The sequence below is a fragment of the Melospiza georgiana genome, chromosome 28 (assembly GCF_028018845.1).
Source record: "Melospiza georgiana isolate bMelGeo1 chromosome 28, bMelGeo1.pri, whole genome shotgun sequence".
Taxonomy (NCBI): domain Eukaryota; kingdom Metazoa; phylum Chordata; class Aves; order Passeriformes; family Passerellidae; genus Melospiza; species Melospiza georgiana.
Window position 1 is genome coordinate 1,613,465 of NC_080457.1, and position 25,134 is coordinate 1,638,598.

The following is a 25,134-nucleotide window of genomic DNA, read 5'->3' on the forward strand; positions in this document are numbered from 1 at the left end:
GCTGTGCCAGGGCCTGCCCACCCTCACAGGAAAGAACATTTTCCCAATATCCGATTCCAACCTACTCTCAAGTCATTTTGAAGCCATTCCCCTTTGTCCTGTCACTCCATGCACTTAAAAATAGAAGCTGGATCTGATCTCTACCCAAAGTGTCCCTCATCCACCCAAACATGAGTCACACACAGCTCTGGGTGCAGAGCAAGACGCTGCTGGATGTTGGTACCTCAAGCACAGTCCCCAGGTGACCTCATTCCTCACGTCACAGATGGAAAAGGACAAATCTCACTGATGAAATACTGGTGGGGCCAAAGAGCAGTGAAACACAGCAGATTAAATACAAAAGAAAAATATTGAAAGCTTCCAGATCTGTGCATCATCTAAACTCTTCCAGTTCTCAGGTAAAAAAAGATTTTAAAGAGTTTAAAATTACTCTGGGGTTAAGGCATTGTAACACCAGAGCAAAAGACAAGTAAAAAATAAATGAGAATCAGTCCTGTTCACTTCTGAACCTCCCAACATCCAAATCCCCTGATTTATACCCACATCTCCCCTCTTCCAGCTAATCCCATGAAAACATTCCCAAATCAAGAGATTTGACACTGTGCCCAGTGAATCTGGTCTTCAAAGAGATGTGTATTCACATTTTACTCAGCTCTGCCAAGTGTAATGTCATAACTGCAGTGCAGAGACTGATGTGTGCTCTGACAAAGCCCAGAGCCTCTCCCCTGCAGAAGGATAGCTGGATGTCTGTCCTGCACAAAGGCCAAGCCCAGCTCCAGGAGCCCCTCTCAAAGGAACAGTTTATCACCTAAATTGATTTATTGATTTATTTGTTTTTTTTGTAATGTAGTTTCCCTCTGATGTCATAACTGCAAATTAACTTGGAAGGAATTCACATTATAAAAACAAATTTAAATAAAATAGTCAAGGCTACTCTCTCCTGCACTGCTGGAAGATGATTTTGCTCTAAAAGTGGGTCTTAAGATTTCAGGAATAAAGTAAAAAGAAGAAATTCAGTAACATTTCTTTCTTCAATCAGTTTCTGGTTAACTCTATTCCTCTCTACTCCTCTCTTTTTGGTGGCTCGGTGCCACAGGATGAATTACTCTGTGAATATTTTGTTCCATTTAGATGTGGAAATGGCCCAGCAGACAGAAGTTTGAAGTCCAGAAGAAAAGAAAAAGAGCAGATTTTATGAGGACAGTAACCTAAGATACTGAATATATTCAACCCCTCCCTGCATCCCAGCGCTGAGGTTTGCATGGCTAATGAGCCAGTTAAAACGAGCTGATGTCCTTTATGGTGGCACCGATCACATCTGCTCTCCATCTCATCTGTCACCATTTATAACCTGTGCCTTTTCTCCTTGTCTCTTCCAACTGACACTGCAGCTGCAGTTCAGGGCAAAACCTGCACAAAGTCCCTTCACTGCACTGCCAAATCCCTCCTACAGACTCCCAGCTTGCTACCAGTGGCTTTAGTAATCTGGTTTTGATCTCTGATTTCTGCACAAGATTAGAAAGGGACTCCAGGAGAGCTGGAGAGGGTCTGGAGCAACAGGACAAGGGGGAATGGCTTTCCACTGCCACAGGGCAGGGTTAGATGGGATATTGAGAAGAAATTGTTCCCCCTGAGATTGCTGAGGTGCTTGCACAGGTTGCCCTGTGGCTGTCCCATCCCTGGAAGTGTCCCAGGCCAGGCTGGATGGGGTTTGCACCATCCTGGTGTAGTGGAAAGTGTCCCAGCCCATGGCAGGGGTGGAACTGGATGGGCTTTGAAGTCCTTTCAACACGAATCCCTCCATGATTCTCTGACTAGAGTTAATATTTAGAGATGCTGGAGATGTGGGATTTGCATATGGTAAGTTTCCTTCAATCACTTTCTTGAGTTATTACCCATTCTTTTACATTTCAAAATTACTGGGCTCCAAGGAATGCAATAAAAAAAAACCAAACTTTTCTGGAAGACATATGGGATGCCTAAAAGTTGTATTCTCAAAGTCAGCACTCCATTCTTGGTGAACAGATTGGGTTTGCCTCTCCAGCTTACTGGAGGACATGATGATGGACTCATCTCTGGGATTCACAAATATGGCACTCAATAAATAGGCTTGAGGGGTAAATTAAAAGTGAGAAATGTTGTATTCTCCTTCCCTTTGAATGGGTGCAGAGGAAGTTCTGCTCCAAACGACAGCTCAGCCACCACTTCTACCAAAATCAGAGCTGTGGAAATGATGAACAACCAGACCTGGTCATTAATTGCACTAATTGAGCACAGGCCTTGCACAAGTGCAGATGACCAGACAGCAGGCTGGGCAAGGAAACAACCTGACCTCATGTATTCTGGGGGCATCCAGCCCTTGGCTGGGGATGGCAAAACAACTGACAACACGTCCCTTGTGGCTGTGCTGATGTGGAGAGTGCTGCCTGCACCTTGGGGCACTCACAGAGCCCACTGTGAGCTACAACATTGCAGAGCTACAAAACTGGCACTCTGGGACAATGAAAAAGACATTAAGACATAATTCCAAGTGTAAAGGAGTGCTGAATAATGACAGCAGCCCCTTTCCAATTTGGAAAACCTGATTACTCCATCTCTGGCCCCACAAGGTACTAGTGGGCACTGCATTATTTTTAATTTTCTGCCTAATATATAAGGAATTCAAATAAATTCTAAACCCATTATTCTGCTTCACCTTGAATTCAAACAATGCCTCTGCTTTGCTGGGTAAAATCTATCCCTCATGGATATGGAGAAAACAATTAAGACCTACCCTGGGTTTTGGTGAACACTTGATCATTTCAGCTAGCAATAAATCTGAGTATATTTTAAGAGCTTTTGAGAGTCTTGTAATAAAAAAGAGAAAGAAAATCAATTAATCCATGCACCATAATGCCCAAGTGATGGCCATATGGAGGACTGATCTGGGGGTAATTTTTAAGAAGTTAAGACATGTAATGCAAGAACCAACTCCCCATTTAAAGCTGTTTGTTTATTCCTGAATTGCTAGAAATATCACTTTCACCAACTTCTTTTCTCTCCCAACTTTCTAAATGAATTATCTTTACACTGAGAACTGTTATTTGTCAATCAGATTCAGCATTCCATCAAAATAAAACAAAACCCCCCAATTTTGCTCCAAAGCCTTCACTCCATCATTTTGCTGGGTAATACATAAAAACATTAATTTCGTGCAGGGGAAGTCTCCACTTGCAATGCGATCTCGAGAGAGAAAAAGGAAAATGTAAAATACCTACAGAAAAAGGAAAATGTAAAATACTGAAAGACAGCTCTGCCAGAAACCATGGCAACTGGGGTGTTGGATGAGAGCTGTTTCCTTCTGCCTGCACTGCTGCTGCATGTTTATCCATGCAGTGTATCTTCAGCTGGGGTCTGACAAACAGATTTGGTCGATGGATGTCAAAGAGGAGGGGAGAGGTGGGGAAATGGCCTTGCTGTGGGTTCACAAAATGCTTCTTATCCTTCAAAACCCACTGCCCTAGGAAGAGCAAAGCTGCACCAAAGGCACCGACCAGCTCTGCCAAGCTCCAGCCCTGCACAGCCTGTCTGTGCCCCAGGGACCCTGCAGGCCAGACAGGGATGGCGTTTGGGCTTCAGCTCACCCCAGTCAGCAGCCAGAGGAGGCCAGATGAACTGCTCCAAGGGCTCAAGGAGATGGGAGTGACTGCCTGAGCAACAGGCACCTGGATGGCAGCCCCTAAAATCAGCGAAGTTTTGGCTTCACCACGCCAGAGGTGAAGCACCTGAGGGGAGGATCTAAAATGCTTCATTTTGCTAAGGTCCCATGGATGCTGGGACACCCCCAAGAAGCACAAAACCTCTTCCCTCAGCCACCAGCACCAGCACCTGGTGGTCCAATGCCACCCTGAGACACAGAAGCCCAAACTGGGATACTCATACAGCAACAGCACCAAGAGTATCTTTATCCCACTCAGCTTTCCTGAACAAGGGTAGAAAAATCTGTGAATCTGCTTCAAAACCTTGTGTGTGGGGTAGAGGAGCAGCCTGGGAAGATTCACTTCATCCAGCCCTGTCAGAGCTGGAAACATCTCCTGGGGAGCCCATCATCCTGAGATTCCTCATAACTCAGCTGGAGAAGATGCTTCCCAGGCACTCCTCGTCTGACCTACTGCAGCCTTGCAGCTCAGGATGAAATTAATCACCCTAATTTCTCTCCTCTGACTATAAAGCAAGTCTAGACAAGTAACTCAGATGTTTACACTTAAACCTGGATAAAGTAATTTCACTTCTGGGGTCCATATCTGACTACAGCTCTCTTACTGCCTTGCCAGGGAAAATCACTTCGTTTCTGTCTTGCTCACAGCCCTTTCAGCAGCAGCAAAAGCATAAAACATTTATTAGCGTTGTAAAAGCATGGAAAATAATTGCATAGACGTTTCTGATTAAGTCTGGGCAGAAAAAAGCACTGCATTAGAGCAGAATTTAGGTTTAGAAATACAAGTGTAGGAGAACATGTAGTAAGAACTACTTTCTCCAAGCACCAGTCACAAAGGATTGGGTCTTCCCCTAAAATGTTTTATGCTATTTGTCAAGGAAGCCACTTGTGCAAGCACATCAAGTGGTTGATGTGCTGGCCTGACAGGCTGGGGAGGTCATTACTGCAATGCTGGTTAAGTGCTCTGACAAATGCCTCACTGGAGCCCTGTGTTAAAAAATGGAGGGGTTCCTCTCTGGGGAGAGCAGCAGTGAGATTGTTCCCCTTCAGAGCCAATTAGCCTTTGCTTTGGACACCAAACGCATGATGAGGGTTCAGAGAAGAGGGTCAGCACCTCAACAGGCTGACCAAAACCCCAGAGGGTGGATATCTGCTGTTTTTCTTAAAAGCATAGAAAAATGTGATAATTCCTGGACACGGTGTTCCTGCTCTCCCCTCCCCTCTTTTCCATGCTTCTGAGAACATGAGAACTCGCTCTCACTAATGAAATCAGGGAGATTAGCCCAGCTGCAGTGCTGGGATATGAGTGGACACGAGGCCCATTATCCCAATTTCCTTCATAATGGTCTCACACCTGGACACTCTGTCAGGGTCAGTCAATTAAAAGCAGCCTCACAAACCCACATTTCACTTCAAAGCTCTTCTTGCAGGGAAAAATATCAGCCTCAGCAACCTTATTCTTCACCTACTGTCACCGTACTGACAGGGTAGGGTCAAACTGCTTCATGTGTGACAACCCTGAGGACTGCTCTGTACAGTTGTCATGTCTTCTCAATGCCCAAGCGAGCAGAAAGAAATCCATCTGGCTGTGAACAAACCAGATGCAGGCAAATTTTCACAGGCTACTGCTGTGAGCTCTGTCAGTGGCCAGCTCTGCTTCTCTTCCAAGAAATAAAACGAAAAATCATGACTTAGCTTAATTGCTGCTCAGGGTTTCCCATGCTCTGAGCTCAGTATCAGCTGGACAGGAGGATTTTGTGGAGCGTTGTAGCTCAGGGATTCCTCTCTATTAATCTCTGGATTGTATCTGGTTTCATTAATTACCATCAGAGCATAATGTAATTAGTGCACATTATAAATCAGAGATACATATTAGTCCTCCAGTATGTATGGGCTCATGCCCGTGGTAGTGAGAGCCTGTTGATGCACTGGAATTTCTTTTTGCCTGTGGGAAGGAGCTAAGCCAGGTCAGCTCTGTGGGGATAGCACAGAGCATGAGTGGTCTCCATAAAGTCATCATTAATTTCCTCACAATAATGGCACATGTGAGATGGAAAGTGATATCTGAAAATCTCCTAAATAGTCTTGAGGGCAGCACAATGTGTTTGTGATGCTTGGGAAAGGCAGCACCAAACCCAAATCTAGAGCAAAAATCTTTCTGCTCTAGTGACCTGCTGAGTGAACATGGTCCAATTTGTACCTTCATGTTCATTACACACTTTGTTTCAGTGCAGAAACATCTAAAGTGCAACACATCTGAATTTCCTTCTGAATCTGGCGCTCTAAGAGTGAAATTTCCCACCACTGTGAAGATGAAGAGAATTTCTGGACCCTCAGTCCCAGGTAACTCAGCCACAGGCACTGCTACCACCCACAGCACCCAATACACACCTCACCATCAGGGAAGCATCCTGCACCTAGATTCTATTTTCTATGGTACTGATGGAAAGCAGTGATTAGGAAAGCAGTGATTAGGAAAGCAGTGATAAGGAGAGCAGTGACTTTTCTGAGCTGCTCTTGTTAGGGATCATTCTGGCAGGTGCTGTGTGATCAGTGATAATTGCCAGGAGCACTGGCTGCTGTCCCCTCACCCAGCTCACAGCAAGCTCTCTTGCAGCCAGGCCACACAAAACCAGTAGCACCAGGTGGGAGTGACTGGGATGGAGGAAGCTCCATGATTATAATCTTAAATGGGCAGAAAAATGGAGCAAAACTTATGAGGGTAAATGATGAGAATTATAGTCAGATGGTGTGTTTCCACTTGTCACTAGAAACAAAAGTCATGTTGTTGATAAAGATCATTGGGCTTAGAAAATATAAATCTAACTGTGATTAAATTCTGTTCCCTGTGAGCTAAGCCAGGAACTCAGCTGCTGTCAGAACAGAGATTACAGATGCATTTACAGCGCAAAACCACTACAGAACAATTCTGTTCTTTATTTTGTTTTCAAAAAAACCTTTAGTAGAACTATGAGAAGCACAACTACCTAAGATATATCCACACTACTCATCTTTCCACTTCTTATCTTCTACTTCCTGTGCTTTTGATACCTATGGAGAAAGGGATGATGATGCCCCTTCTCCAGGACTGAGCTGGCAGGAGTAACCTGCCCCTGCTGATAACTGAGCTAGGCAGCCTGGGGCCTTCTGAGGAACAGCTCATCTCATTCTAAAGATGAGTGCTAGGTTTGCCAAGTCAGGTGTGTGCCCAGGGGTGCTTGTTTCTTTCCAGGAACAACATAAAGACCTCAGGTGATCAGGACAGAACACAGAGACCTACGGTGTACGCAGAGCAAACTGTGAACAGAGTAACTGCAGCCATGTGCAACTTCATAAAATAAGATGATTCAGGTAACAGTGTAGAGTAACACACTGGTAAGCTCTGGTTTCTCAGAGCATTTGCTTACCTTGGATCACAAAGAAACTTGGTTTTTTCACCTTCTTCTCTCCAAATAAGCCATTCTCGGAAAGAGGGATGAACAAACATTCGCGTCATGTCTCTACGTTTGATAAGAAACATAGAAAGGTTCTCCATCCTCTGCTGAAAGTCCTCCCACTCCAAAGTGCCCTCAATGTTACCTGCATTAATGGCCTGAAAAATATGTTCATCTGTTAATGGGTGCAGAGAAGCCACTGCTACGTTCAAGAGAGGCATGACCCGATCAAAGGAAGACTGTGTTGGGAACTTCATATTGCACTGCAACAGGTACACTTCGGACAGGGACACTGGCACCACTTTGTAGCTGGAGCTTTTTAGAACTAGGTATCCTTTCTCTATGAGATCAAAAGTAAGTTTCAGGTATAGGTAGGAGCCTTGGCTCAAGGTCTTGAGGTGAGAACTGAGTTTGCCAAACGTAGTGTTGTCCATTTTGCCGTTGAGCGAGATGTTGTTCTGGATCTCCGAGCTGCTGTGGATGCGGTGAAGGATGTATGCCTGCAGGTCCTGGTCGATGGCTTCATTCTCCTCCAGTCTATCCAAAAATATTCTGTGGAAGGGCAACAGCTTAATTATTTCCTACAAAGAAAGAAAGAAAAAAAAGATACTCATGCCTGCAGTGTTTACTATTCATTAAGCAGACTTAGTTTCGATTACAACAGCACCTTTGAGACTCCTTTAAGACCTCCCATCAGGGCAAGAACACAAACAGCAGTTTGTGCCCTCAGGGCCTCACACTCCCATCTATAATCAAGCAGGTTGCGTGTGACACATGACTGATATAAAAGCAAGGGACACTTTCTAACAGTACATCCATGGAAAGGGCTGGTAAATTCACACAGAGAGTGCCCTTGTCATTCCCATCCCTCCCAACCACGGATTGACCTCCCATCCCTTCTGCTGTCCAGGACATCCAGATGACAGATCTGAGGCCCCAAGAAACTTGCTGAAGCTGAGACCTCCCTGGAAGCATCCTTTTGCATTCTACATCCACAAATGCACAGAAACATCAGGACAGACAACAGTGAGTATTTTCCAGTGCAAAGCAACTGTGTCTGTCTGCTGCAGGACACTGCACTCAGGAAAAGCTCATCAACTGAATTCCCTGGTTCAACATAAACCAAAGATCACCAAAGGCCTCTCCAAAGAAATTCTTGCCTCACGTGCTCTCAGTCACTGTGAGGAGAGGAGAAGTGATGCAACAGATCTGTACAAGGCCAACTCCAGGAAAGCCAGAAGCTCTCCAACAAAACAGAGAGGGAGAGCACAGTGCGAACTCGAGTGGCAGTGAAGACTTTACGGATGCAAAACCCTAATTAGATGAGGAATTCAAGTCATTGGGATCCAATTTGTTTACAAAGATTTCTTCCAAATGATATTTAATTTACTCCATTACTGAGCGAAAAATGCACCCCAGCACTCAACAGCAAATAGTCTGTGCTCTGCTGGATCTTGGGAAGCAGCTGCCATTCCCAGTGACAATGACTATGTGGGCACTGGCTGCCCTGATGGGGCTGGAACCACTCAGCTCCCTGCTGACCTGCTCACAACAATCTTGAACTGAGCAACATCTTGGCCTAATCAGACTGAAATCATCATGCTCTGGGTCACACTGAAAGGAATGAAGATCCAAATTCCTCTGCCCTTCCTTCCACATGGAGCTATTAGGAAGGCAGGGCCTGGTGTCTGGCAGCCTTCCTAATGGCTCCATGAGTCAGGCCCTGCTGGCATGTGAACAGTCTCAGAAAATGATGTGAGCTATTTGCTGATGAACATTTATTTACATGAATAAGCTATGATGGATTAGATCCTTCCAAAGCTGTAGAGTGAGCCTAAGGACATGGATGTAAATCCAAGAATAAAAAAGCCAAAAGGATAACCTGAAATAAAGATTTTGAGCAAATCCAGAACATCCAATAGGATCTTCTTTACCAAAGTCCCATCATGACAATGACACAGTTTATCCCTGTTTTGGGTCTCAACATACCTGTAGACTTGTCCTGACTGTCACAACCAGCTTCAGCCAGGAAGGGAATTTTCCAATCATTTTGCTCAGGAACGATACTATGGTGTCTCCATAATCTGGCTTGTGAAATTCAGCCTCATTTAAACCATCAATTAATATAATGAAATCTTCATCAGGGATCTTCCTCTCTGAGAGAAAGAGAAAAAGCATTTATTGGATAGGCCATAGACACACAACCATAATGTACTGCAATGTCACTACAGAGTTTAAAACCATGAGCAGATATTGCAAAAGAAGAAAACACCTACAGCAGCAGCACCTTTTTAATGATACAATAATTGCATATTGACCTTTACAGATCATCTCATTCCACCCTCCAGCTGGGTGGACAGGGACACCCTGTTGTTGTTCCAACCTGGCCTTGAAAATACTACAAGAAGTAAATCATGGACTGTTTAAGCAGGATTTTTTTTGCTGCTGGAGAATACAGTTACCCAGGTGATGCTGACAATGCAGTCATTTTTTCTTTGTCAGACACTGAGAGCTGAGTATGGCTTTACAACTAATGGTAGAGATACCTTTGGACTTGTAGCTTAAGCTCAAGGGGTATCTTCTCGATGGTAAATTTGTCTAGTAAGACTCAAAACCAGGTGTAAAATGTGAAATCTGAGTCTATTGATGGCATATGCTATTCACATGTACCATATGTCAGAATTTAGGGCAGATGGGGGTCGACCTCCTTGACAAGAAAAATAAGAATCCTCCAAAACACTCTGAAATCAAGAGCAGAAACATCTCCCAAGGAGCTACTGTAATAACCAAGAATTATTTTCCTCTAGAGCAGCAGTTCCTAAATGTATCCTTTTTCTTTTTCTTTTTGCCAAGAGTGATGATAGGAAAGAGCAACCACGCTCCTTCCACAGTGACATTTCCCCATGCCAGGAAAACCAGCCACTGCCATGCTGTGCTGGCTCTACATATGCTTTGTGCCTGGTGGAACAGGGCAGGTTGGACCCAGATGCTGCTGCTCAGAGCTTGGACACAGCTTTGAAGAGCTGATTTGAACATCAGGGCTTTGAATCTGCCAGAAGCTGCATCTCCTTCATGTTGGATCTTACACTGTAGTGTGTAGGGTGGTAACAAAATTAACTGAACTATTTTTGCAGCCAAGATGCAGCACAGGCACAGTAATAAACATGATTCTGCAGGACAACAGTCTTGAACTCTGCAATGCTCTGACAGTTTTCATGGCAACGAGCAAAGATCTTATATTTAGTGACTGTCACAATGAATTACTTATAACTTGCAGAGGGGAGAAAGAAAAGAAGACAAAATCAATGCTGTATTAGAAAAAGCTCTGTTATCAGAAGAAGGCTTGTCACCAGCTCCCCCAGAAGCTTTACACATGGTGTCTATGGACTTTTTGATACCAGTCCTTTGGTGAAAGCTTCAGATTCTCCAAAACCCACTAAATAGTGACAGGGAAAGGGAAAAAAAAAGTCACCCCTACACAAACAAATCAGAACATTTTCCTGTAAGCAGTGCTGTGAATGGAACTGGTTGCTTGTTTTCACCTTGAGAACTGCAAGGACAGGTTTGGGAAGTGAAAGAAGAAAGAAACGGGAAGGCCAAATGGGATATTGGGAAAAAATTCCTTCCTGTGAGGGTGGGGAGGCCCTGGCACAGGTTGCCCAGAGAAGCTGTGGCTGTCTCTGGGTCCTTGGAAGTGCCCAAGGCCAGGCTGGATGGGGCTTGGAGCAGCCTGGGATGGTGGAAGGTGTCCCTGCCCATGGCTGGGGGTGGAATGGGATGAGCTTTAAGGTCCCTTCCAACCCAAACCATCCCATGACTCTCACTCTTCCCAGCTTCACCAGCTCCCACCTCTTCCCTTCAAGCTCCAGAACCGACGCCGACCGATCAATCCATCGCTTCATTCAAACACCCATAACCCAATTTAGCACCATTTAAAAAAAAAAAACCACAATAAAAACAGGCACGTGGGGGAGGCTGGGGCACGGCAAGGAGCAGCAGTACCTTTGTGCAGGCTCTCCAGGGGCTCCAGGACGCCCCTGCGGAAGGAGGCCATGGGGTCCTGCACGCAGGAGCGGAGGCTGAGCAGGCTCTGCAGGTGCGGCTCGCGCAGCAGCTGCTCCCGGTACGCCACGAACTGCGGCGAGCGGCAGAGCAGCGCGGCCACGTTGTGCACAAACTCGGGCACCAGGCAGGTGTAGGCGTTGTCAGCCTGGCAGTAGTGGTAAGCTACGACCTGGCAAAGAGAGAAGAATGAAAAATCCCCGCGTCTTCATCAGAGCTGGAAAAGCAGCGGTTTTTCCTCTGGTGAGTTTGAGCTGTTCTGACAGGTGAAGTCTTTTAAGAGCAACGAGTGTTAACTACCTATGACAAGAATCCAGACAAATCAGTTGGTAAAAACAGGCACTGATGCTGAAAAATGACTGGACCTCCCACTTGATGAATAAATGAAATTAAGCCGTAGCTGTTTGCAGAGACAGACAGTGACAGCGGCTGACGTCTCTGAAGTGCTGTGCTGAGCTTGTTCTGTGCTCAGTTCTGTCTAAGAACTAGGTGCCAGTAAAAACTTGTGATTGTTTTCTTGAACTTATTCTCTATTTGCTTTGTTTTCACATGTCAAGCTCTGTGGAAGTGGACAGACAGCACTCCCTGAGTCCATCACAGTGAGGCAACACGGCGGGTACACATTCCCCTGAGGCGGGGGCGATGGCAGCTCACTGTACTTTACTCATACATTGTGATCCCACACTTCATTAAAAAAATTAATTCAATTTAAAAAAAAAGAAAAAAAAAGTTATCCTTTTCCCAGCTTTCCCCTGACTTTTCCAGCTCAGCAAACCCTGCTAGAACCCTGCTACATTCTGCCCACTTATTAAAATAAGCAGAAAACCAGTGATATCTTCTCAGGCCATGCTGCCAACCTTATTGTTTTCTTTTGCAATATAAAAAAAGGCCCTCAAAAATCTGTGTCTGTTTGTGAATCCCCTGGGAAGCTGCTCTGGCACCACTCCAGCCCAGCTTCTCCTGCTCCCTTGCTGCCTCCAGCCAGGCACTGCCTGCCCATTTGGAATGAGCCTCTGCCAGGGCACAAAGCTTTTCTCCAGCTCCCATTCTGGACTACGTTTTCTTTTCAAACATCACGGAGTATCCAAAAATATCCCAGCAAGGCAGGTGGGAGCAGTTCTGTACCAAAACCACCACTGCCCTGGAGCACCATAGCACAGAACGTTGCAAAATAAATTGCATTTTTGAACTTGGGAAGGACAATATAGCTGAGAACACTGTGAAAAGGAAAAGCTCCTCTGGAGCTCAGGGCAGCTGGGATGAAATGTGCCCATGGCTTTGGACATGATGAAGGCTTTCTGTCTCTCCACCTGCAAAACCTGTCCCTTAGATAACAGGTGGCTCCAGGGTGGCCAGGGCAGTGAAGGATGGTACCAAGGAATGAACACATCAGGCTGTGGGGTCCTCACCCACTGCTGGTTCAGCACTGGCTTTTAATTTTCAATATGAAATTACCCATGGGATATAATGCAGTAATTTCCTTTCCCAGTCAAAACGAGGTGTGACACATGCAGCGATGAGAAAGCTGGGCTGTTATTTCAAGCACCAAGCTCTAATACATGTATTTAAGTTTTAATGGATACCTCCAAATTCCTTACAGAATTTTTCCTACCAGACAGTTAAAATATAATGAATTCCCTTAGAGAACAGCACTATGTTAAGTAATTACAGAGGTAATGATTTCTTTTCATCAATCCTATTTATTTGGGGATTATAACTTGTGCATTCAAGTTGCCATTCCTTGATATCAGGTTCCACTAACAGAAATTACTCTGATTTCCTATGCAATTTGTGTGTAGACACAAAAATAGTCTCTTTTAATGAAAGGCAAATATATTTCTTCCAGGAATCTGAAGAGTCATGTCACGGAAAAAGGGTCACCCATAATCATCACCACCATCAGATTTTGGGACACACATGCAATTACAACCCAATTAATTTCAGCCACTTTTCATGCATTACAGTTGGACTTGATGATCTTAAGAGGTCTTTTCAAACCTTAGCATTCTGTGATTCCATAATTCCTGATCTCTGCGCTTGATTTATGGGTGTATCAACTAAGCCTTATAAACAGTAGGATAAACATAATTTATGCTTAATGGGTGGATCTGAAGCTAAAGCAGTAAGCAAAGGAAGATTCTGGGAAGTCGACCAAAGCAAAGGCAGAATGACGTTCTTAGAAAATGCAACCTGAGCCAGAATTTCATCTTGATGTTATTTATTCTCTGTGACATTTTCTCTCAAATCGCAGAGAGGCTGCCAAACGCCAGTGCTGCGAGCGGAGCCTGGTGCTGGAGATGGGGCTGAGAATCAGGCTCCTCGCTTACATGGAGCTGGGTGGGAAGCAGTTTTCTCACACTGTAAAACTCTTCAAGTTTTACAATCCTGTTCCACCCTTGGGAATGAGACCAGGTGAATGTGAGAAGTGTAAGAGCCTCCAGGATGGCAAGGGGCTGGCGTGGATGGGACTCACCCCAAACAGGTTCAAACAAGGCAGAATGACGTTCTTAGAGAATGCAACCTGAGCCAGATTTTGCCATCACACCTCCTCTGTGGCTTGTCTTGGCTTCCTTCTGGAAGTGTGTCATGCAAGAGCAGCCAATCCCTCCTGGACCAACCTCCCAGACCCCTGAGCTCACAGCAACACCCCACTCTTAAAGAGCTTCAGCATTGTATTTTAACCTTTAACAAGGTTTGTTTTTTTTTTTTGACCCATACAAAATAGCTTCAAATAAATGCAGTGTAACACTGACCTGCCACTATGCCACATGCCAGGCACAATGCTGGCTGGGAAAATGGAAACGGCCATTAGCACTGCATGTGACTGTGACCCAGTATGTGGCACGTGTGACCCAGTTTATTGGGAATGCTCATTACCTTTACATAGCTGAGTATGCTGGTAAATGCTTTCTGAAACTCATTAGTGGCCCAGGGCATCAAGGCTCAGCAGCAATGAATCCCTTCACCTCTGTGTAGGGTAGGAGCACTCTGTTTTTATATGCCTGCAGCAATGTTAGTGATGCTTTGGATATGGCTGGGAGGATGGGGAGAAGAGCCTCTGGAGCCACCAGCTGTGTTCAGCATCAGAAAAATGAACTAATGCAATGGATGGGCAGCTCCTCCACCAGCTGCTCTGCACGGGGTACAACCCATTAGTGTAGCTGAGCTGGGTTTCAGGTCCATTTGTTAAAGTGCTGCTACCACACAGCATCCAGAAACCCAAAGAATAAAGCTGTTCAATGGGTTAGTTAAAACTGGGTAGCCAGTCCATTAAAAATCCTCTGTGAGTAAAGGATAAACCTTCAGGGAAAAGGAAAGGTCAGCATGGCAGGACCAAGTCGAGCTCCTGCTTGCCAGTCAGCAGTTACTTAGTTCTAAAATTAATGATTTGTTCATCTCTGACATTAAGAGCTAAATGCAAACTTTGCCCCCAAGTATTCACTGTATAAAAACCAGGCATAAAAGTACAACCCTGAGTAATCCAGAGGAGGAAAAGCAACTGTTTGCTCACCTTTCATTTCTGTCATCACAGATACACAACTTCTGAATATTGGGATAAGTGACATTTTCAGAGGGAAGGGGAGTGGGTGAGAGGACAACGAGCTTCCCACCAGCATTCTGGAGCCTGTACCAGCCATTACCTAAGACTGTTTGTGTATTATTAATCTGCTTTTGTAATGATCTGCATTTCTCCAGCACAGGGACCTCAGCCCAATCTGAGAACATTCTGCTCTGCTCAGTGCAGGCAGAGGTGGAACATCTGCACACAGCTTTCTCCAGCTCCTCACATATGGTTCATCCAGCTCCTAAAATAACCCTGACAATTGTGGTTGTCCATCACTGTCAACACTTTCTTCCGTGCTTCAATTCTGACTTCAGTGTAAACACAACTATAAAACACACACATCCAAGAAACACTTTTCCATCCAGATAGACCAAAGGACCTTAAAACCCTTCCTAAAGAGTCTGCAGCCAAGGTACAACAACATATTTTTACTTTAATTTTGGCTGTAAAGATTGTTTTTAGCTCTTTCTCCAGTGATCAGAGGCGCAAAAAAATCTTCAGTGAGCAATCTATGCTGTGGATGTGACACAGTGTTTGAAAGAGCCATATTCCTTACCTTTTCCAAGAGGAAACAAGCTAAACCAGCATCCATTTATCAATTACATACCCAGCAGGATGACTTAAGCACTCAGGGGAAGTGATAGATGAGGTATTTTAAGCAGAGATAGCACACTTTACTGCCCTTTCTGGTAGTCTGCAGAGCTTCAGATTTGCAAGGAATACAATGACTAATGCAGCCTGAACAAAACCAGACCTGGGCATTGCATTCCTTTCAAGAACTCCATGTGGAAGAGGAGAGTATCAAATCTTAGTATTTATTTATGCAGCACACACTACCTGCCTGGCTATCTGTGTGCAGCAGGAAAGCAGACAGGACAAGACAGTATCTGGCACAAAAAGCCAAGCAAAACACATCCTGGTAATAACTTCAAACAGAGACTTTTCTTGCTGTTTTCCTCTCTGAAGTGGGAGGAGGTGACAGGAAAGCAGGAAAGCATTACCTGCTCCCATCCTCCCAAAAAAGGTGGAGGAGGAGCAAGAGCAAACTCCTTGGATTTCAAAGCAATAGAATGGCACCTTCCCATCTCCACAGAATTAGGGTAAAATCTCAGTAATACAATAAAATTCAAGCTGTAAGTCTTACATACATAAGTGACAGTGTTCCATATGTTCCACACAAACCATTCCTGCCAAAACAGCCAGTAATTTGTATATTGTTCCAAAGGCTATGGTCTACTTTGGAGAATTTTCCAAAAAATTCCCAAGTGCACACACAGCATTAACACTCAGCTTGTGCCTTCCCCAAGTACAGTATCTGCCCTTTTCAAACAAAACACTGCTCAAAGACTGAGCAATTTCGTTCTCAGTGCTGAAGAAAAACCACAATTATTTCAATAATTGTGTCATATCCTAACATTTGCAATGAGAAAGTAGGCTATGAAAGACAAACCCTCAGAGTAACAGGGAAGTGCATTCGATCTAGAGGGAGTTTCATTGTAGAGAAATAACTTCCCCGGGTACTAAAACCCCTTCCAGAAGTCTCTCTCCCTCGAGGTTCCCCAAGGGAGCATTTGAACAGAGGGATTTTTCTAAGTGACGTCAAGAGGGAGAAGTTCCAAGGAGTGGCTTGAGAAGTTCCAAGGACTAAAGCTGCCCATTTCCCAAGGAGTCCCCAGCCCCAGGTAGGGCAGTGCTGTACCTCTGAGGCCAATCTCCACATGGTTCTTTTCCCAAAGAGCCTCCAGCCTCAAGCAGGTGCCAAACCTATGAGGCCAATCTCTGCATGGTTGCCCTTTTCCCCAGGAGCCCCTAGCCCCAAGCAGAAGACCAATCTCTGCATGGCCCTTTCCCGAGAAGCCCCCAGCCCTGAGCAGGAGGCCAGTCTCTTGCATGGTCCTTTTCCCCAGGAGCCCCCAGGTCCTTTTCCCCAGGAGCTCCCAGTCCTGAGTGGGTGCCATACCTGCAAGGCCAATCTCTACATGGCCCTATTCCCCAGGAGCCCCCAGGAGCCTCCTGCCCCGAGCAGGAGGCCAATCTCCTCATGACCCTTTTCCCCAGGAGCCCCCAGATCTTTTCCTCAGGAGCCTCCAGGCCCTTTTTCCAAGGAGCCCCCAGCCCTGAGCAGGCAGTGCCATACCTCCGAGGCCAATCTCCACATGGCCCTTTTCCCAAGGAGCCTCGAGCAGGAGGCCAATCTCTGCATGGCCCTTTTTCCCAGGAGCCCCCAGCCCCAAGCAGGAGGCCAATCTCCTCATGGCCCTTTTCCCCAGGAGCCCCCAACCCCAGCAGGCAGGTGCCATACCTGTGAGGCCAATCTCCCCACAGCTCTATTCCCCAGAAGCCCCCAGCCCCAAGCATGCCATACCTGTGAGGCCAATCTCCTCATGGCCCTTTTCCCCAGGAGCCCCCAGCCCCAAGCAGGTGCCATACCTGTGAAGCCAATCTCCTCATGGCAGCCCTTTTCCCCAGGAGCCCCCAGCCCCAAGCAGGTGCCATACCTGTGAGGCCAATCTTTGCATGGCAGCCCTTCTCCCCAGGAGCCCCCAGCCCCAAGCATGCCATACCTGTGAGGCCAATCTCCTCATGGCCTCCTCCTGGCGCCGCCGCATCTCGGGCGTCCCCGGGCAGCTCCCGCTGGCGATGGATGCGTGGGCAGAGGGCGGCTGTGCCAAGGGCAGCTCCCGGTTGGCATCCACATCTGCCCAAGGGAAGAAGTTAGGACAAGCACTGACATTATTAAAAACTATGCAGCTGCTGCTTTCTAGGTTAAAAATACTTCCCCCACAAATACTCTGGTTGGGATTTCAGGGATTTCCAGGCCAGAGGCTTCTCAAGAAACTTCTTTTGGAAGCAGAAAATGACCACTAAGAAAAAGCCTTGAGTTTGTCTTATTCATCTTCCCTACTGTAATTTCATTGACTTCTAAATAATGACAATAATGGAGTGAACTGGGCCCTCTGGCAGGCTCTGCCCTCAGGTTTGGTGGATTTGAGTGCAGAGCTCTCCTGCTCTCCACTTCTGCCAGCAGACCTTCCCTTGTTATGAACAATCACTGGTTAATTTGGTTCCAAGTCCTCCTTCAGCACAGACAGCCAATTTTTCTGAATTACAGGCCTATTTTCTAACATAAATAAACGAGGAGCCCCAGCTAATACAGCCATCTGAAGCCCATTAATTTAATCAGGGGGAGAGGAGCAGGAGCAGCACAAGGACCTGGAAAAGGCTCGCAAGCAAATAATAAATTATCCTGGAATCATCTCTGGCAAGTTTAACTGTGTTCTACTGCATTTTAGCTGCTTCTTTTGCTTGGTAAAGCAGAAATTGGCTTTACCAGCAGATTGCTACAGAAGCTCTTCCACCTGGCTTTTGTGGATAACATTCCCAAACTATTTTTATTTTCATTTCAAAGTACTCAAATGGAGGGTTTTTGAATGGCACCATAACATGCAGCACTTGGTGATGTCTAATTATTGATTATTTTAAGAACACCACCACTCTGAAGTGCTGTCTGTGCTGGCAGAGGATTCTCCTGACTGGATTGCTGCAGTGCATCCCTGAGCTTGACTGGAAATAATCATGCAAACAATGACCCATTTAATGGGCAAACAACAGAGGAGAACGACTGCTGCCTCCATAATTAAACCCTGAATGTGCTAGAATGAGGCACTTTCTTGATTCTAAGCATAACACCACTGTCACCTGTATTAATTTTCTGAGAAGAATTAGAAATATGAGGCTGCATTGAAGCCAGTTTAATTAGCTGATTGCACAACTGCCATAGCAGAGTCAGACCACCTGATCAGCACGTATTAATTAGCATAGATTTAATAAGCATAATAGATTTTTTTTTCAGCATGTGGAAAAAGAAATGACAAAGAAACTTATCACAAAATCAGAGATGAATCATAGAATATCCTGAATTGGAAGGGATCCGCAAGGATCTTGCAGAATAATGATCTTCTATGGCTAGATTTGTGATCTCTTTAGGAAATCAAGTCTAATTAATTACTGACTCTGAAGGTTTCCATCCTAATAACTAACACTGAGGAATCATTTAGCTTTAAACTCCAGGGACACACCAGAGTGAACTAAAACAATGTGTTAGGTGGGACCAAGGACCTTCATCATCTGTGGACAAAGGGTGCAAGGCACCACCCCATGTGAGAAATCCAGCTTTTAGTCCAGAAGGAGTTTAGCACAGCCCTATCTTTAATGTCCCCCATCATGCTGAGGAAACTGGGGACACACACTCACAGCTGGTACACTGCAGAGCTGCAGGTAAAATATAGAAACAGGCCCTGCCTTTCACTACACATTGTTTATTTAGCTCTGACAAGTGACACTGCTCAACATGCCAATCCCAGTGACATTTCTGCTCTTCTGATAGGGCAAGAGCACAGCATTTCCAGTAAACAGATTTAACTACAGCTTCACTGAGATACAGTGACCTACATCCTTAAAGATACCTTCAGGTACCTAACTCAGTATTTTTAGTCCTGTCTTACTCACTCACTGCAAGCTGAGTGATTTTAAAATGTTGTCATCTCTACCTGCAAACCTGCCAGTGCTTAGTGATGGGAATTGGATGGGACCAGAGGAGGCAGAGCAATCTTGGGTCCTGAGCCTACAGGGGCTTTTGACCTGCACGAAATATTTACACCATGATTCAAGGAGATAAAAAATCTATATGGGAAGAAGAATGCATTGGCATGGATTTATAATCATAGAACACTAACTGCCTGATCTGGCTGGAGATGTCATGAGCAGGGGGATTGGACTACATGACCTTTAAAGGTCCCTTCAAACCCAAACCATTCTGTGATTCTAAAATTGGAGGCTTCTCAGCCAGAGAAAGTCTGTGATGTTTTTAAGCCAGACAAGTCAGAGACAGACTATTCTGACTCTTCAAAAAGCAGCTTTGGAACAGGAGCACTATAAAAGCTGACTGTATCAGTACCTAGAGGGACTCCAGGAGAGCTCAAGAGGGACTTTAAACAAGGGCATGGAGGGATAGGACAAGAGGGAATGGCCTCAAGCTGAAGAAAGGTAGATTTAGGTTAGGAAGAATTTAGATTAGGTATTAGGAAGAAACTGTTCCCTGTGAGGGTGGGGAGGCCCTGGCACAGGTTGCCCAGGGAAGCTGTGGCTGCCCCATCTCTGGAAGTATCCAGGGATGGATGAGGCTTGGAGCAACCTGGAATAGTGGAAGGTGTAGCACAGGGTTGAAAGTGGAAGGCCTGTAGCAGAAGGTTGAAATGAGATAATCTTTAAAGTTCCTTCCAACCCAAACCATTCAAGGCCTCTATGACACACTCTCAAAGGTCCTTCCTTTGCTTCCCAACAAGACTAAGCTGATTCCTTGAGCCAGAAGAGAAACGGGATTCTATCAGCCAAGCCCACTCTAAAAGCTGCCGTAAAAACTCTGAATTTTGGAGACCCACATGCTGCCCATCCTTACGTTTTGGAGAGGCGTGGGGGCTATCTGAAGCAATCTGCCTCATCCTGGTGCCGTGGCAGCTGAGCGCCACCAGCCTGGAGATGATGGCGGTTTTGCCGAAGCCGATGTTGCCGACGATGACCACGCCGCGGTTGACGCTGGCGTTGGAGCTCTGCAGCTGCGCGTCGATCTCGTGGAACACCCAGTCCCGGCCCACAAACACCGACTCCGTGGTGATGCTGGGCACCTCGAACAGCAGCGGCTTCAGGGAGATGTCGGGGGGTCTGTAGGGCGCGAAGCGCACTGGAAAGGGAGACAAGGGAAGAGCATCAATGCCCGCGCCTGTGCCGAAGATTGCAATGCAACCTGTTTTCCATTACCATCTGTATGGCAGATTTGTCAAGTGGGCAGTTTGCTTTACCTCTCTCTTTGAGTGACCACATTCACACCTCCCTGATAACAGACTATTGAACGTCACTGCATGACTGATAAGAGCTACAGCATCCCATTCTCAGATGCTCCGCCCAGGGGGAGGAGCCGAGCATTGCTGCCCAGATATAACCCAGTGGGAGGAGCCAAGCATTCCTACCCAGATATAATCCAGAGGGAGGAGCCAAGCATTGCTGCCCCGATATAACCCAGGGGGAGGAGCCAAGCATTGCTACCCAGATATAATCCAGAGGGAGGAGCCGAGCATTTCTACCCTGATATAATCCAGAGGGAGGAGCCAAGCATTGCTACCCAGATATAATCCAGAGGGAGGAGCCAAGCATTGCTGCCCCGATATAACCCAAGAGGGAGGAGTCAAGCATTCCTACCCAGATATAATCCAGAGGGAGGAGCCAAGCATTCCTACCCTGATATAATCCAGAGGGAGGAGCCAAGTATTCCTACCCAGATATAACCCAGAGGGAGGAGCCAAGCATTGCTACCCCGATATAATCCAGAGGTTTTTGAGACACCAGCACAGCTTTCTGCACTGGATTCCCCAAAGGAACAGCAGCTGTCTCTCCTTCCACTGGATCTTCAGAGGAAGAATACATCCTTCTCTACAGATCCCCCTTACTCCAACAGAACCACCCCTGACACTTCAGGAGGCTGCAGCCACATTTCCAATGGGACTGCCACCCACAGGGTGTCAGGTTGGGTTCTGACTCTGGCAGTGTTGTTCATGTGTACTGCATTGTTTCTTTTATCCTTTATTTTTTTTTTCATTTCCCTATTAAAGAACTGTTATTTCCTGCTCCCATATTTTTGCCTGAGAACCCCTAATTTAAAATTTATAGCAATTTGGAGGGGTGGGGAGGGTTTACATTCTCCATTTCAGGGGAGGCTCCTGTCTGCCTTAGCAGACTCCTGTCTTTCCAAACCAAAGACTGCCTGTCATATTTTCTGGAAAAATCCCTTTGCTAGGATTTCTCTCCTGGGAAGCTGAGAAGCCTCAGAGAGAAAGGAAAACAATATTATCTCATTTGCTTATCCTGTGTTGTGCTGCTTTAGAATGTGGTTTGAAGATTGTTTATCCAACAGGTGGTTGTCTCATTGGTTTCATGTGAATTGTTTTTATTTATTAGCCAATCACAGCCAAGCTGTGTTGAGGATCTGGAAAGAGTAATGAGTTTTTTATTATTATCTTTTAACCTTCTATCAGTATCCTTTCTGTATTCTTGAACATTCTTTAGTATAATTTAGTATTCTTAATATAATAATAATTTTTAATATAGGTCTGCTGACATTTGTTTTCTGGAGAAGAAAACCCACGGTACATCACAGCCCTCAGCTTGTGCCTTGGGTTACAGCAACCTGAAAAGCCTCAAATCCCCAGGGATGAAAATAGGCAAAGCAAAAATTGCCTTCCCCATCCTATTAAAAAGCTGTCACTGGGAAGAATCCTTATCACACTCTTAGTGCTGGGACTCCTCTATTGCTCCCTTGCTTAAAATAATTGATTTAACAAAAAATAACACAGACAATCTCCCATTTAGTCTCTCTCTCTGGGATTTTGGAACCCTGGGAACAGACAGTGGGCTGTAATGTGTCCCCCATCACAGGGCCACAAATGTCTTCACTATTTCAGCCCAGTGCCAAGACTAGGGATATTAAAATTAAACACAAATTTAGGATTTCCAGCTGGAACAAAGAGCTGCAGTTTGTAACAGACCAGATTGATGCAATTTCACAGCAATAGCTGCAAAATGCAGCATTTCAGGGAAGAGCACCCCCCTTGCATATGCAATGACATGAAAATGTTTCCAAATAGTGATGGTTTGCTTTTTCACATCTTCTTCTCCCTCTCTTTTTAAAAACAGCACAGAACCTCAGATAGGATAATAAACAAAAAAACTGAAACATTGCTGCTATTCTCATGCAACTGTCACAAAAAGGGGAAAAAAAGCCAAAACGCAGAAGGAAAATATGTAGTGCAACAAGGGTTTCAAAAGTGTGTCTGGAAAACAATTTGATTCTGTTCCTACAATAAAGTTGAATGTTTTGGATGCAATCACTGCAAATTACACAGCCTTGGCAAGCTCCTGCCTCTGAACATATGGAAATTTGGTCTGTCAAACTTTGCTTCCTTCACTTACTGCCTGCTAATGCACTTCTAGAACTGCCTCAGCAGCCAGGAGGATTTCATTGCACACTGCCATCCAAAGCTCACAAACCCATTCTTTGGGGGGGTCATGTCTTTGGGACAAAGTCCTGCCAGGCTGTACCAGGTTGAGTATGTTGGGTGAAAACTCAGCCTGTGCCTTCCAGCTCCCCAGGTCCTCACCCTAAGATGGTGGGCTCAAAAAAAAACCCCTAGAGAAAAGGAAAGTTTCAGGTATGGCCAAAAGAAACCCTGTTCTATGCACAGGGGAGAATAAAGCAGTCTCGTGGCACAGAAACAACCTGAAAATATCCCAAATGAGCTTTCTTGGCCGCTTACTCATCTGTGCAACAAAAAATGATGGGGCTGAAGCCTGGTGATCTGCTGCAGACTCAGGACTGTCACACTGACAGCTTCAGCACGTGGTGGAAGACTGAGCTCAGATTAAAAGAGGGATGTAAGTTGAAGGATGGGCTGAAATCCCAAGGAGATGGAGCAAATTGAGCTAGAGCTGATTTGGAATAATAAGCAAAACACCAAAATGTCAGCCCTGGCTCCTCTTCTCATTGCTAACGTCTTGCTTGTGGAATTTGCCACAAAAAACCACAAAAATTTCCTCTTCAAAAAGCTTTTTAGAACTCAAAGAGCTGCCTAAATACGGGCATTGTGAGCAACCCTACAAGCAGTGGCTGAGCTGGTGGCCTCATCACTGCACTGGGCTCCTTCCCCACTGGCACACTGCAGAATGCAAGGGGGAACTGCAATCCCTGGCCTTGATTGAAAAACAAGACAAAAGAGTAGTAGTCCATAAAGTTTCTCATTTTGAATAACTTAGCAAATTATTAATCCCAAGGAGACCAGCTGAGAGCTGGGGGTATTCATCCTGGAGAAGAGACAAGAGAATGCTCTGGGATGACCTTACTGCTGCCTTTCAGTGCCTAAAAATGCTCCAAGAGAGCGGGAGAGGGACTTTGGACAAGGGCCTGAAGGGACAGGACAGAGGGCAGCGTTGGGTGAGATATTAGGAAGGAATTGCTCCCTGTGAGGGTGGGCAGGCCCTGGCAGAGGTTCCTAGAGAAGTTGTGGCTGCCCCTGGATCCCTAGAAGTGCCCAAGGCCAGGTTGGATGGGGCTTGGAGCAGCCTGGGACAGTGGAAGGTGGCACTGGGTGAACTTTAGGGTCCTTTTCAACCCAAACCATTCTGAGATTCTGTTTTTCACAGGGACATGGATGGAGTTCCCCACACAGACACCCCCAGGAAGGGAAGCCCTGAGGGCCCCATTGTGCTCCTACCTCTCAGGTCCTGCTGTGCCCGGGCGCTGGCCACGCTCTGGCGCGGCATCCGCAGCGACGTGCGCAGGGGAGTGTGCCTCTGCTCGTCCAGGTAAGCCAGATCCTCCAGGTGGGCTGAGCTGGTGGCTGCCACGAGAAAGCAAAGAAGGACATCACGCCTGGCCCTTGGATCTCATGCTCTGGTTACTGTATTTTTTCCATTTTTAATGAAAATACATGGAGATGTAAGTACCGTGAGACAACAGAGCTGATGTGAACCAAGTACTATTTCCCCTAGGTAAAGTGTTTTGGTGACTTTTTCTCATACTTTTACTCATGTCTCCTGTTGGTTCCCGAATAAAAAAAGACACCTTCCACTATTCCAGGGTGCTCCAAGCCCTGGACACTGCCAGGGATCCAGAGGCAGCCACAGCTGCTCTGGGCACCCTGTGCCAGGGCCTGATTCCCCTCACAGGGAAGAAAGTGTTGTAAGAACTGCACTCAGTTGTAAATTGCTCAGTGACACAATATATTCAGTGAGTGTACTTTGTAGGCTGTTATAAAAATGGGTATTTTTGTGCTGTTTTGGAAGATTTTTGGGGAGAGTCTTAAAAAAACCCAAAAACCCTAAAAAGAAAAAAAAGCAGAAAAAAAAAAGCCAGTAGGTATAAGTGCTGCTATGCTTTGCTTCCAAAGAACAGAATGTATACAAACTCAACTGTATTTGAAAAAAAAAATAGAAAAGAACCTGTTTTAGCAAAGCTGAGAATTCATGATTACTCAAAATGTGGAATATCATGGAATATCACAAAGAAAGGCAGCTTTTTGCCCCATTCCAAGCTACACTGTATCCACACTGATGACCTTGAGGCTCAAAATTATTATATCTATTTTCTGGTGGGTTAATTTTCAGTTGGATTAGTCAACTAATCTGGTTTATCAAGTGGTTACCCAACGTGTGTCACTGCAGCAAGGACATTGGCAGCTCAGTATTAACTCTTTAAGCAATGTCACATTTGCAGACAGACTTAAATCAACTCTGAAACTACACTTGGTTTCCCTTTCTCATCACTGAGG

At 45.6% G+C, this 25,134-nt stretch overlaps 1 protein-coding gene across 7 annotated transcripts in view; it reads right to left on the reverse strand.

Annotated features, from left to right (window-relative positions):
* The window catches only part of TANC2 (tetratricopeptide repeat, ankyrin repeat and coiled-coil containing 2), a 144,091-nt gene that overhangs the window by 30,420 nt on the left and 88,537 nt on the right, over nt 1-25,134 (reverse strand). For all 7 annotated transcript variants that reach the window (XM_058041839.1, XM_058041840.1, XM_058041838.1 and 4 more), the window contains 6 exons: nt 24,079-24,204; nt 20,217-20,498; nt 17,323-17,456; nt 11,134-11,365; nt 9,121-9,287; nt 7,105-7,712 (listed from right to left, as the gene is read on the reverse strand). In XM_058041839.1, the coding sequence (XP_057897822.1) occupies nt 7,105-7,712; nt 9,121-9,287; nt 11,134-11,365; nt 17,323-17,456; nt 20,217-20,498; nt 24,079-24,204 (1,549 nt within the window). The remainder of the gene's footprint in view (nt 1-7,104; nt 7,713-9,120; nt 9,288-11,133; nt 11,366-17,322; nt 17,457-20,216; nt 20,499-24,078; nt 24,205-25,134) is intronic.